General features: G+C 39.7%; 1 protein-coding gene across 4 annotated transcripts in view; it reads left to right on the forward strand.

Annotated features, from left to right (window-relative positions):
* The window catches only part of IMMP2L (inner mitochondrial membrane peptidase subunit 2), a 1,132,561-nt gene that overhangs the window by 771,834 nt on the left and 345,271 nt on the right, over window positions 1-15,456 (forward strand). For all 4 annotated transcript variants that reach the window (XM_030217238.1, XM_030217239.1, XM_030217237.1 and 1 more), the window contains one exon: window positions 3,198-3,263. In XM_030217238.1, coding sequence (XP_030073098.1) covers window positions 3,198-3,263 — 66 coding nt within the window. The remainder of the gene's footprint in view (window positions 1-3,197; window positions 3,264-15,456) is intronic.

Here is a 15,456-nt window from a genome sequence, read left to right on the forward strand (position 1 = left end):
TAGCGTTTAGCGCACACAAATTTAATGCATGCGCTAAAAACGATAGCGCGTCTTTATAAAAGGACTCTTAAAAAACCAAAACCATCTGTTCTGCAAAATTCACAGCAGTGTGCTTATATTACTTTCAGTATATTTAAAAAAATGAATACTCACCCATTAAATAAATTGTACTATTATTTGCCATCATTTACCTCCTCTGAAAAAATTTATCAAATTTACACCACTATATACTATATATGACACCGAAAAAAAATAAGTTCTAAGAGCTATTCTATAAATAGCACTTCCAGTTGGATGCCATTTATAGAATAGTGCCTAGCGCCAGGAGTACATAAGTAATGCCACACTGGGAAAAGACCAAGGGTCCATCGAGCCCAGCATCCTGTCCACGACAGTGGCCAATCCAGGCCAAGGGCACCTGGCAAGCTTCCCAAACATACAAACATTCTATACATGTTATTCCTGGAATTGCGGATTTTTCCCAAGTCCATTTAGTAGCGGTTTATGGACTTGTCCTTTAGGAAACCATCTAACCCCTTTTTAAACTCTGCCAAGCTAACCATAAGTACATAAGGAGAAGTGCCTAACTTTTAGATATGAGGGTTGGCATCAACTAAATCCTGGTGTAAATCCCCCATGCCTAACAGGCAAATTCTGTAACAGTGCACATAAGTTCTTGGAATGTCCATGCCCTTCCTATGGCCACACCCCATTTTCAGATCCATGCACTAGAATTTACAGGAACATCTTTATAGAATATGCCTAGCAAGATGTGTGTGTAAATTATACTTGTTGGTAATTAGCATTGATAATTATTAGCACCCAATTTTCAGCACTAATTGGTTTGTTATTCAATTAAATTGCACACAGAAATTGGGCACATGCACAATTCTGAGCATCATATATAGAATCTGGGAACATATGTCTTAAAATTCACCATCTATGAATTACTAATCAAATCAGCACAACTATATAAGTAAAAATTATAATGACAACTTATCTGTAGCAGTACTGCCAGTAACTTTCAGTCCCAGTGTGTGTGTGTGTGTGTGTGTGTGTGTGTGTGTGTGTGTATATATATATATATATATATATATATATATATATATATATACAGTGGTGGAAATAAGTATTTGATCCCTTGCTGATTTTGTAAGTTTGCCCACTGACAAAGACATGAGCAGCCCATAATTGAAGGGTAGGTTATTGGTAACAGTGAGAGATAGCACATCACAAATTAAATCCGGAAAATCACATTGTGGAAAGTATATGAATTTATTTGCATTCTGCAGAGGGAAATAAGTATTTAATCCCTCTGGCAAACAAGACCTAATACTTGGTGGCAAAACCCTTGTTGGCAAGCACAGCGGTCAGACGTCTTCTGTAGTTGATGATGAGGTTTGCACACATGTCAGGAGGAATTTTGGTCCACTCCTCTTTGCAGATCATCTCTAAATCATTAAGAGTTCTGGGCTGTCGCTTGGCAACTCGCAGCTTCAGCTCCCTCCATAAGTTTTCAATGGGATTAAGGTCTGGTGACTGGCTAGGCCACTCCATGACCCTAATGTGCTTCTTCCTGAGCCACTCCTTTGTTGCCTTGGCTGTATGTTTTGGGTCATTGTCGTGCTGGAAGACCCAGCCACGACCCATTTTTAAGGCCCTGGCGGAGGGAAGGAGGTTGTCACTCAGAATTGTACGGTACATGGCCCCATCCATTCTCCCATTGATGCGGTGAAGTAGTCCTGTGCCCTTAGCAGAGAAACACCCCCAAAACATAACATTTCCACCTCCATGCTTGACAGTGGGGACGGTGTTCTTTGGGTCATAGGCAGCATTTCTCTTCCTCCAAACACGGCAAGTTGAGTTCATGCCAAAGAGCTCAATTTTTGTCTCATCTGACCACAGCACCTTCTCCCAATCACTCTCGGCATCATCCAGGTGTTCACTGGCAAACTTCAGACGGGCCGTCACATGTGCCTTCCGGAGCAGGGGGACCTTGCGGGCACAGCAGGATTGCAATCCGTTATGTCGTAATGTGTTACCAATGGTTTTCGTGGTGACAGTGGTCCCAGCTGCCTTGAGATCATTGACAAGTTCCCCCCTTGTAGTTGTAGGCTGATTTCTAACCTTCCTCATGATCAAGGATACCCCACGAGGTGAGATTTTGCGTGGAGCCCCAGATCTTTGTCGATTGACAGTCATTTTGTACTTCTTCCATTTTCTTACTATGGCACCAACAGTTGTCTCCTTCTCGCCCAGCGTCTTACTGATGGTTTTGTAGCCCATTCCAGCCTTGTGCAGGTGTATGATCTTGTCCCTGACATCCTTAGACAGCTCCTTGCTCTTGGCCATTTTGTAGAGGTTAGAGTCTGACTGATTCACTGAGTCTGTGGACAGGTGTCTTTCATACAAGTGACCATTGCCGACAGCTGTCTGTCATGCAGGTAACGAGTTGATTTGGAGCATCTACCTGGTCTGTAGGGGCCAGATCTCTTACTGGTTGGTGGGGGATCAAATACTTATTTCCCTCTGCAGAATGCAAATAAATTCATATACTTTCCACAATGTGATTTTCCGGATTTAATTTGTGATGTGCTATCTCTCACTGTTACCAATAACCTACCCTTCAATTATGGGCTGCTCATGTCTTTGTCAGTGGGCAAACTTACAAAATCAGCAAGGGATCAAATACTTATTTCCACCACTGTATATATATATATAGTTATGATTTGGGACTTACAATGCAACATACCTCCATTTTTTCCACATTCTTGTTACTCTATTTTTATCAATAGAGAATCCACAAAGCGTGGAGAACTCAAAGAACACCCATGGATACTTTGTAAAACAAACAGAAAAGTGGGCACAAAACCAGGAGTTTTCTACTATATTTTTATCACCATCAAATATCTCTTCCATTTCATTTACAAGGGAGGTATGTTTGATTCTTAGATTTGGTATCCAGGCATTATGCTAAGCCTTTTTTTCTCTCCTATGATGTTTTGAAATGAGAATGATGGAAGTCACTTCACATAAGCTGGAACATTGCAGAGAGCTAACTAGGATTGATGCCATGTCAAGGAGCACTTGGAGTCCATAATGGCTTTAATAGTCCCTATTTCGTAGTGGAATTTCTTTTCATTTTCTTAACACAACAGAGACATTACTGACTGTACCACCTTTTGCCCTTATTTCAGGTCTCCTAAAAACCCAGAACAGAAGATCATTAAACGAGTGATTGCTTTAGAAGGGGACATTATCAAGTAAGTATTTAGCCACAGTGCTTGATTTTAGTTAGAATAGAAATGCATAGTTTTCAGCAGATTTTGAACAGTATAATACTGGTAGCCCTGTCCTAAATTGCTATAAGAAAGGCATATCAAAAGAGACACTAATTTCATGGTTTACCAAGGTGATGTACAGCTTTTACTATTGCTTATATTGTTATACATTGTACAGGTGTCATTGAAGCCTTTGCTTTCACAAACATTTGCGCACACACAAAGGACTATTTATTACCTGAAGTATAAATATGAATTGATAACCTTTTATAAAACTGGTTTTCTATAAGAGATGCCGCTACAAGAATTAAAGTACAGTTTATTAGTTTTTAGGTTTAACTGTTGTAGGGAGTTCCAAGTACAGTAGCCAAATTCAGTATCAATAATTTGTATTGGTAATGGATTTGCCATAAACTCTTGAACTGTCTATTTACATAGACCAGGCATTTCAGACAAATACCCTATACCTGCCCAATTAAATAGTCCCCTTCAGAACATGACTCTCTTCAAGCTATTGCAATTAAATTATCTCAATCATAGACCTATTGCCCATAGGTAATTAAATATATGAAAAAGAAAAATGTGCAGGAAAAAGCCTCAAAAGAATAGCTCCTGTATAATATGGCAAAAAGCCTTCCGTATCGGGGAGCTTACTTTCTCATCATAGACAAAAAACCTCCATCCACCACTAACTGTCCGTTGTCACACAATTTTAATTCAAATACATTTCTTAATAACACGACTTATCTGTACACGTTGCTCAGTGTTCTTAGAGCACCACGGCCGACTATGGCCATAGTTTTGATCCTTCCTCAGAGTCCGTGGCAGATAATTTTCACTGTTTTGGCATCCGGCACTGCCACGTTACAGTGGCATATTATACACTGCCATATTATACAGGAGCTATTCTTTTGAGGCTTTTTCCTCCATATTTTTCTTTTTCATATATTTAATTACCTATGGTTAATAGGGCTTTGATTGAGATAGTTTAATTGTAATAGCTTGAAGAGAGTCACGTTCTGAAGGGGACTATTTAATTTGACGTTTTAGAATTATCCTCTCTAGCTCATAATATACATATTAAATATCAAATATGCACCATAGATAATAACCATTTACATTTTAAGGACTAAATTCAGTAAATGGCACTCAAAAATGATGCTAAAAAATCCATGTGGAGTTCTGTTCTAGAGCTTTCTGTGAGAAATGCTGAAATTCGTCATGCAAGATTTATCAAAGGTGGAGGAGGATGAAAGAGTTCAGCCACATAGGTTAAAAAAGACCAAAAAGTGATGCGTAGAATAAGCCAAAGGTTTAGTAGTGCAAAGTGAAACTTTTAATGAATTTTGGATGAAGCAAGCAACCCTGCCTCCTCGATGAGCAGGGCACGGGAAATCATAGGCATGGAAATTAGAAGGACAGGCTTCCAGGAGAGCGGCTGTGTTTCCTAGGTGTAGCCATGTTTCTGTTACAAAAAAAAGGAGATCCAAAGAATGACTTAAATAAGGTTGACTATTAAAAGAGATTTACAACATAGTGAACATATATTAAGAAGGCCCAACTTCAAGTGCTGAAGAGGAAGTAAAGATGTACTTGTTGAACTGGGAATACTACTGGAAAGAGGTATCAGAGTCCTAAAAACTGGTTGATGCCGCCAATTGGGTTCAGGATGCGTGTGCAGAAGAACAGGAATAATAGTATTGGAAGGAGAAGTTATAGAGGTGGGCATAGTAGCAAGGAAACAGAAACCAGGAGCGAATTTAGAAATCGGAGAACCAGTTAAGTTTGACAAGAGGAAGAGAGAAAAAAAGGGTTACACAAAGGCTACCAAGCAGTTCCCAAGGAGCATGATCTGCTCCTTTGGTTGCGCTCTTTTGGCATGCACCTCCGGCGCAAGCACCTTGCACCAGAAGGAATTAAATAATGGGAGGAAGATGATGTTACCTTGTTAGTGGAGGAGTAACAGCAGGGGAGAAATGGAGTGACTGAAAATGTGCCCAAAATGTCTGAAACTAAAAAAACAAAACAAAACAAAGAGAATGAAACATCAGGAAGGTTGTCAAGCATATTAAAGAAATCAATACATTCAAATGCCTTGCACCAGGAGGAGTTAAATAATGGCGGGAGGATGATATCACCTTGTTAGCGGAGGGGTAACAGCAGGGGAGAAAAAGGGTGACTGAAACCTTGCCCAAAATGTCCTTGCTTTCCTCATGGCCAATATTATGCAGCATACTCACTGAAACTAGAAACAATTCATATATAGTTGCCCCTAATTCTAAAATAAAAAATATTATATAATGTTGTTTTACTGTTTTCTAATATGTCAGTCGTTAGTGCTGAATTTCCCGATCAAACTTGGGTAACTCAGCTAGATTCTGATACAGTGAACATTCTCAGTTAACGAATGACATGAAGGGATGTGATCCTTGTCGTCTGCAATGATACTTCATTATGTACTGGAGATACCTGCTCTAAAGGATGATAATACTGTTGTAAATTGTTTTACTGGTAAGAAATTAAAAGATAATTAATTTTTAGTTTTTTCCCACTGGGGGAAAAAGGTTGGCTTGGAAATTCTTGTTTCTTTGTATGGGGCATATCTCTGAGGCAATTAATAACCATTTGTAGAGACAACCAGGAAGTACCATGGCTTTTTGAACATTTTATCATCTCATTAAGCTGTTATAATTCATAAGATACTAAATCATAAAAATAATTGTTATAAGCTGAACAGAATGCTGGGTTTGGTCCCAATCTGCCTGACTGGAACACATGGCATGCATTATCTGTGCCTTTTTTCACTGACTCGCCTGCCTGAAATATTGTTTTATACTTCCTTTAAACATACTGTGATCAGTTCTGCAAAAATAATAATATAACTGCTAATTGCAAAAGAGTATTATTGTATTTATATCCCTCCGTATATCCAAAGTGGGTTACAAGAAAAACATACATACATAATTATGAAAACAATACAACAAAAGAAACATTTTAGTGACCTGACACAGGAAAAAAATAAATAAATGTTGATTTTGCCTTCTTTGGCCATTCATCACCTCCAGATGGTTGATTCATTACTATTAAATGGCCTGCTCATCAGTTTGCTCATTTTCCCAGATTTAATTACTTTTCCCTAATCCTATGAAATACCATTTAGTGATAACGTGCTTGTTTTAGAATTGTAGAATACAAAAAGTGTGGTTATAAACTAGGAAATTATTGGGTGGTATGATGGTAGTAATGTATTGCTTAGTTATGATTTCTTCATGATACCATGGCCTCCATTTTTATTTGGCAACCATCATGGCAACACGATTTTGTTCCTTTTTAGTAGTCTTCATTGGTATTATCTGTTGTGTCTCTCTTACCACAGAGGCTTGTGTGTCAAAACAGGAAAGAAAAATAAAATAAAAGGTTCATACAGTACCAAAATGTATTTGGCTACTCATATATTTGTGCAGACATACTGAGATTTATGAGTAAAATTTAACACAATTAATGCAGACCTAAATATTGCGCTTATTCAAAGTAGAGAAACATTAGAAATAATTAAAAAGCCCTGAAAACTAGTATTCTTTTTCTGAATTATGTACTGCACTTTGAGATCCATTTTGAACCAAAGGTGAAGAAATATATTGATTAATAAATTAAACTAAATTGTGGAGGATGCTTGTATCTTTATCAGATAATGAAATTTCTGAATTTTTGTCAAATTCTACATGGTGAAAATTGCTTATGGGATTCCATTTGAAAATTATGTTTTTGGGGCTAGATTCAGTAAATGGCACCTATAAAATCGGTGCTGAAAAAAACCCCTGCTTAAGCAGTATTCAGTAAGTTGTGCCTAAAGTTTTCCCTGTTAGGCGTGACCATGGTGCAAATACCCCCGCCTAAATTTAATCACAGAGCATCCTTAGGGCCCTGTTTACTAAGCCGCGTTATAGGCGCATTAACATTTTTAACGCACGTTAAACATGCATGTGTGTTAACTGTGTACACGCCTACAATATCCTTATAGGAATGTACATGGTTAGCGCACATGCTAATTGTAGGCGCGTTACAAATGCTAACGCGCCTTAGTAAACAGGTCCCTTATTCTGTACTAATGCTTGTAACTCAAAACCAAGCCTCTGTTCCACCCTATGACTGTCCCCTTTCTGTGCCCCCTTTTTCGGGCCACATGTGAATTTTAGGTGCAGATCATGTGCCTAACTTTACGTGTGTAACACTCAAATCTAATTAGTGCCAATAATTGCTTGTTAAGCCAATTATTGACACTGGCTCGTTATTCAATTAAATTGCACACGCAAATTGTAACGGTGCTTAAATTTGCATGTGCATTTTTGGCAACCTTTATAGAATCAGGGGGTTTATGACTTGTTGTTCTGTATTTCCTTGAGGATTTTGTTTTGCTTTTGAGTCATAAACTGTTTATATGTGCTTTGAGATAAAAAAAGAACAAAGGAGAGGTCATCCAAAAACAAAGCAGCAAAAGCTAAAGTCCAAAATAGCACAAGGAGCCTTGTCACTTTTGCCATTTGTGCGTTTCTTCTGCATTAAGTGCATATTAATGCTTAACAAAGCAAGGTAAAAGAGTCCCTAAAAGTTCCTATTTTACAAAGCTGGGATATGCATGTCAAAACCCCACATGCATGCAAATGTCAAGGAGGCAGGGTCTGGGCATGTTTTGGTTGGAGCCATGGAATGCCTAGAAGAAATACATTCCCCATTTCAGAAGGGGATAAAACGTTGATGTCCTAACAGATCGATGACAGGATTTACATCTGCTACCAGCACGTTTAGATTTTGACAAACTGCCCTATTTCAGCAATTCTACACTAGAAAGATTAGGGAAAATTGTCCTGTTAAGCCTCCAGTGATTTTTGTCCCCCATCCCCCAAAAGCCAAACTGGAAAAGAATATGTCTCTGTGACAGTATCAGGAAAATACATGTTTTTATTTCAAAACTAGCTAAGTTAAACATGTATGTGCCAGCACGTACATTGTACCAACCATACATGTATTTGTTCAGACCGGAATCGGCTAACACTGGTAACAGTTATATGTAAGCCACATTGAGCCTGCAAAACGGTGGGAAAATGTGGGCTACAAATGTAACAAATAATAATAATGTATATGCTTTGTATGTGCCAGGTTTCAACCCATTGAGATTTTCTTTTTTTTTCTTATATGGGTGTTTATACCACATATACTCAGTGCATAAGCATTTGGTTCTCCTGTATTTTAGCAGGTTATGTTCTAAAATACTTGTGAAATTTGAGAAGTCTTGAATTGAACGTCTCAATTCTGTAGGTATAGTCTACATTCTCTCTAAAATGGGGCTGCCCATGTATATCTTAAACACTTGTAAATATGTCGGTTTCATGAACAATGTAAACAGTACACATTGAATTTGTATGACCCATAAAAAATGGAGATTTCTGAACTCTCGCACTGGAGATCCTTTTTTTATGCTTGCTTTCAAATATATGGTGTGTTGGGAAGAATGATTTATAAGAGATTAGGAGGTTCTTTTACTAAGCACTGAAAAATGGCCTATGGTAGTGTAGACGCATGTTTGGGCTTTCAGATCCATTTATCAGCGCACCTGCAAAAAATGCCTTTTTAACATTTTTGTCAAAAATGGATGTGCCGCAGAGTCAGACTTGATGAGGTGCATATGTGGGCCTTTTTTTCCCCCCGTCTGTAGGTATCCGGTGCGACTAGTGTACTTCAGGGTTCTTTGGAAACCCTGGGGAGATTGGTGGAATTTGTCAGCAGGGCCAGTGCAACAACAACAACAACATTGACATAACTGATCCGGAAGCCTGTGACAAGCATTCTGGGATATGTCTGAAGTGCCTGTATCATACCAAGGGGGAGCGTGCGTCAATTTTGGGTCTGAGGCCTTACTGCCAGCCATTGACCTAGCAGTAAAGTCTCACACGGTAACTGGGTGGTAATGACCTACGCGCGTCAGAAAATAAAATTTATTTTTCAGATGCACGTATCGGACGTGCGCCAAAAATGAAATTACCACAAGAGCCACATGGTAGCTGGACAATAACTCCATTTTGGCGCGTATTGGGTGTGCGTAGTATGCAGCTTAGTAAAAGGGTCCCTATGTTTCTTCTGGTTGTTCCGTTGGGGTGGGGGTGGGGGGGGAAGGGAGTAATTGACAAAATTTGGCATGCAGTAAGAAAATGTAAATATATCAGAGAAATATTGGACTAGTATTTTCAGAGAACTGATCCTCAGAATAAAAATACCCCCATTGCTCGGAGTAGAAAACTTAAGCTGTATCTCAGGAGAGGCAGAGGAAAGTGGGTCAGCTACGTATCCCACAGTTCAGTGTAAGCCAGAATAGCTGCTCTTCGTGCACTGTATCAGTCAGAGTGGGTTTCCAGCAGCTGTAAATGTTTTAAGACCATAGAAAAGATGAAAGTGGATCAGCAATTTCTCTTCCTATTGTGTAGTGAAGGCCAGTGCCAGCTGCTCCTGCTGCTGCCATGTGGTGACTCAATCCAGCACACGGTGTTCCTGATGAGTGTGGGTGAAATAGAAGGAATGGAGCATACTATTCTATAAGTAATGTAGTACTTAATGGGCTTGTTTGGCTTGGAATTGAGGAATAGGAAAATTACTTTCAAGGAGATCTGGCTCAAGATTTCTTTGTCAGACTGTCTGGAAGCAATTTAAACTAGACTGTAAAAAGTGGAATACAAGTGCATTATCCCCCAGATTATATCAACGGCAACTAAAGTTCCGCATGCAAATCAGCGCATGTAGCCAATTTGTGTGCAGAACTTAATTGGTTAACAAGCCAATCAGTGTCAGTAATTGGATGTTAAGTAATTATCGGTACTAATTGGGACTAATTAGGATTTATGTCCGTAACTCATTAAGCGTATTATATACAGTGATGCACGTAAATAAGACCGTGCAGATCTCAAAAGGGGGTTTGGCATGGGAGGGGCATAGGTGGGTCATGGGCGTTCTGAGAATTTTCACGCATGGTTACAGAATATGCCTGATCTGTGCCTAAATAACACATGGGCATTTACACCAGGTTTTAGTTGACATAAATGCCTGTGCCTAAATTATAGTTGCGGGATGGCTACTTAACATTAGGCGAGGTTTATAGAATTGCTCTAAGTGTGTTTTTTTCAGTGCTGATTTTTTTTAGGCACCATTTATAGAATTTTGTGGACTAAAGTATGTTAGCACAAGAACTGGGGATGTGCAGTGTAGAGATTTCTCTCCTGGGGGTCTTTTTACTAAGGTGCGCTGAAAAATGACCTGCGGTAGTGTAGATGCATATTTTGGGCGTGCGCAGAATTATTTTTTAGCACACCTACAAAAAAATGCCTCTTTTTTTTTTGCCGAAAACGGACATGCGGCAAAATGAAAATTGCTGCACGTCCATTTTAGATCTGAGATCTTACTGCAAGCTGTTGACCTAGTGATAAGGTCTCACGTGGTAAACAGGCGGTAATGGTCTATGCGCATCAGAAAACAAAGAAATATTTTTCAGATGCGCATAGCGGACGCACACCAAAATTGAAATTACCACAAGGGCCACACTGTAACCGGGCAGTAACTCCAATATGGCGAACGTTGGGCACGCGTGGAGGGGGATAATTGAACAGGGACGACCATCTCTAAGGGCGCCCATCTCTAAGGACGGCGCCACGAAGGGGCAGGGCAACCCGTATTATCGAAACAAGATGGGCATCTATCTTTCATTTCGATAATACGGTCGGGGATGCCCAAATCTCAACATTTAGGTCGACCTAAGAGATGGTCAACCTAAATGTTGAGATCATCGTCCTTAGAGATGGGCGACCTTGGTTTTCGCCGATAATGGAAACCGAGGACGCCCATCTCAAAAACGACCAAATCCAAGGCATTTGGTAATGGGAGGAGCCAGCATTTGTAGTGCACTGGTCCCCCTCACATACCAGGACACCAACCGGGCACCCTAGGGGGCACTGCAGTGGACTTCACAAATTGCTCCCAGGTGCATAGCTCCTTTACCTTTTGTGCTGAGCCCCCACCCCCCCACCCCCATAACCCACTCCCCACAACTGTACACCACTACTATAGCTCTTAGGGATGAAGGGGGCACCTAGAAGTGGGTTTCTGGTGGGTTTTGGAGGGCTCACATTTACTACCACAAGTGTAACGGGTGGGGGGGGGGGGGGGGGCTGCATGAAGTGCACTGCACCCACTAAAACTACTCCAGGGACCTGCATACTGCTGCGATGGACCTGATTATGACATTTGAGGCTGGCATAGAGGCTGTAAAAATATGTTTTAAAATTTTTTTTATTGGGTGGGAGGAGGTTGGTGGCCACTGGGGTGGTAAGGGGAGGTCATCCCCAATTCCCTCCGGTGGTCATCTGGTTAGTTCGGGCACCTTTTTGAGACTTGGCCATGAAAAAAATGGACCTAGTAAAGTCGGCCAAATGCTCGTCAGGGACGCCCTTCTTTTTTCCATTATCGGCCGAGAATGCCCATCTCTTAAGCACGCCCCTGTTGGGAACTTTGGTCGTCCCCGCAACGGAAAGCACTTGAGGATGCCGATTATGCCGATTTGGGCGCCCCTGAGAAAAAGACGCCCATCTCCCGATTTGTGTTGAAAGATGGGCGCCCTTCTCTTTTGATTATGCCCATAATAGGCACCTACACAGCTTAGTAAAAGGCCCCCTTCGTTAAGGATAACATGTTTTTTCTCTACCTAATATTACATTAAAAGTTTGGAAGTGGAGATTTGATGGAAAAGAATGACAGCTTGATACAGGATAAGTTTACTGATATATGGATTGGCCACTGTTGGAAGCAGGTTACTGAGCTAGATGGACCCTCGGTCTGACCCAGTATGGCTGTTCTTATGTTTTTATGTGGTGCAGCTTCAAAGGGAAGTAGTAGGTTTAAGGAGTTACTGGTATTCTATTAGTATCATTCATTCTTAAACCCAGTAGGGATTGGGATTTGAATTCTATTTTGCAAAGAGAGATTCTTTATATTTAGACATTTTTTCACAGATGCTACAAAGGCAACTCATATACTTTTCCCTTTACTGTTACAGTCATCTGTTAACATACATTCTCTTCCACATGTTTATATCTTTAATCATTCTTTATATGTCATAAATTTATAGAACACCACTAACTATAGTTAAAAAAGTCTATCCTTCTAACACATTAGCCTTCATTATATGAGTGAATATATCAAATAAGAAGACGAATAGATAAAAGACCTAGGAATTGTAAAGTGAGGATTTAGAGGTCTATTTTAAAAAGATGATTAATTGATTATAATGTAATGCCTGATGGTGCCTTAAATGCTTAGTTTTTCTTGATATTCATTCAAATTAAGTATGCAAATCTACAACATCATACATTTGATAGCTTGTCAAACCTAAACAGAGTTAGTAGGGTCAGTTTGCTAAAAGTGTATAAGTACAGACGAGAGTGTCAAAATTGGAGTCTTGGAGGGCTCGTAATTTAAAATAAAATGTAAAAAAAAAAAAGAGTCAAAGTAGGATTTGAACCTGGATCCCTTGGTTTTCAGGCCACTGCACTGTTAAGCTAATCCTCAGATCTACATGCTGTTTTCTTAAGAATATCCATTGATCCTGGTGTCCCTTGCCAGTTTCACACTTGAGGGAGAGGAAGGGGGGACACAACCACTGGGGATTAAGGAAGTCTTGTGCATTAATTCCTCCAATGGACAGCTGCTCAATCAGAGCACCTTTCTGTAACCTGGACATGCCAAGTACCAGGTCTAAATAACAACATCCATTTTTTCAGACATGGACATCCTGTCCATATTTCGGTTCATTCCTAGTCCCACCCAAAACATGGTAAAGAACAGCCAGATTTTAAGGATTGCAAAATATCACTGCCAACTGTTGAGCAAGTTCTAAATAAGAATAACAAATATTGGGCCCTGTTTACTAAGCTGCGCTATAGGCGTGCTAATTTTTTAGCATGCGCTAATGCTAGAGACACCCATAGGAATATAAGGGTGTCTCTAGCGTTTGCGTGCGTTAATTTTTAGCACACACTAAAAAGTTAGCGTGCCTACAGCGTGGCTTAGTAAACAGGGCCCATTATTTGAAATGTCTATATGCAAATGCCAGAAGCCCCCATGGTTTTAACACATAAATGACCTGTTATAAAATTATATTCCACCTGCTAACACAGCAGATAATGCAGACCAATTAATTATACTTACAAAGATGCAGTTAACTGTATTCCACTGTGTCATTAACAAGTGACAGCAACAAGTCTTGAGAATGTTCCCAACAGTTACCTTGGAAGACTCAAAGCTAATTGTCAATAATTTCTTATCATTTTTCCAGCTACATAGTACAAGCTATTATTGCAAAAACATTAAAATAAGTGTGTTTTTGTTTGAAGTGTAGCCATTGGTTTGTGGATGTATGCTGGTAGTCAAATTATCCTATGAGAGTCTGAGTGTGGTTTATTTTCTTTGTCCGTCTCTCTTCTAGATGGGTATGTTGTCATCTGGAAGACGTACATATCTAGAAAGGGTTAATGGGGAACTTACACAATAAAATGGAACTGATAATGTATTGTATAATTCCTACAGAGGGCAGGAGTATCTTTGAATTTATTTATTTATTTATTGCATTTGTATCCCACATTTTCCCACCTCTTTGCAGGCTCAATGTGGCTTACAATACATCATGAATGGTGGAAATATATTAGAAAATAGACATTTAGTGTTACAGAAGGGTCTTGGGCAACATGATAATGATAATACATGATAGTAGTATAACGAGCGGATAATGTAAGACAGTTCTGAATATATGTGGAGGAGTTACGTATATTCACATTGGTAGATCATTGTGGTATGCCTTGTTGAAGAGATAGGTCTTCAGTAGTTTGTGGAAGTTCGTTAGTTCGTAGATCTTTTTTAAGTTGCACGGCAATGCGTTCCATAACTGTGTGCTCAAGTAGATAAAGTTTGATGCGTGCATTAGTTTGTATATTAGACCTTTGCAGTTAGGGAAGTGCAGATTAAGGAATGTGCGGGATGATTTTTTGGCATTTCTGGGTGGTAGGTCTATCAGGTCTGACATGTTGGCTGGTGCATCTCCGTGAATGATTTTGTGGACTAGGGAGCATATTTTGAACGTGATGCGTTCTTTAAGTGGGAGCCAGTGTAGTTTTTCTCGTAGGGGTTTAGCACTTGCATATTTTGTTCTACTGAATATGAGTCTAGCTGCAGTGTTCTGGGCTGTCTGAAGTTTCTTACAATATTACAACATGACAGGCGTCAGTCAAGCGTAAGTAAACAAATGAATTACATATAAAGAAATAAATGTAACAAAGAAGGGTATAATCTATTCAGGAATCAGAAAACAGTCAAACTATCAAGCAAGTAGTAATGTTTTACAGATCTTATAAAACCATTTTGCATGGCTTCTTCTAGCCTAGTGGTTAGTGCAGTGGACTTTGATCCTGGGGAACTGAGTTCAATTCCCACTGCAGCTGCTTGTGACTCTGGGCAAGTCACTTAACCCTCCATTGTCCCAGGTACAAATAAGTACCTGAATATATGTAAACCGCTTTGAATGTAGTTGCAAAAACCTCAGAAAGGCGGTATATCAAGTCCCATTTCCCTTTCCAGGTCTTACTCCCTCTTTTGGTCAACATTTCTTTTAACATAGGATTCGATGTTTTGCACTTGCTGAAATGGCCCAATCTTCTTTCATTTAATTTTTTAAAAAGTTTAGGTGTATGAATTTAGGTGCATTGAATTCATAACAAGTGAATCACTTTGTGGCCCTTTTACTAAAGTCCTAATTTATACCTACTGGCCATGTGACACTTAGCACATGATAATGCATAATAAGAGACCCTTTTATTACCTAGAGGTAGGGTTACCGCCAGGTTTTGCATAGCAAATTTGCCCTACCACTGGGCTCACCCAGGAACCCAGCGATAGTTCCAGGTCTACCTTGCGCCATTTCTGGTGCTAGAAAATATTTTTTATATTCTAGCGCCGGTGGGTGGGGAGTGGCCATGCCTGGTGGTAATCGGATAGCACCGCATGCTGCCTGATTACTGCTGGGTTACCGGTGAAGTCCTTACCACCTCCTATTTTTACTGCACAGTTATTTACTTCCTTCTTTTAA

The sequence above is a fragment of the Microcaecilia unicolor genome, chromosome 10 (genome assembly GCF_901765095.1).
Source record: "Microcaecilia unicolor chromosome 10, aMicUni1.1, whole genome shotgun sequence".
Taxonomy (NCBI): Eukaryota; Metazoa; Chordata; class Amphibia; order Gymnophiona; family Siphonopidae; genus Microcaecilia; species Microcaecilia unicolor.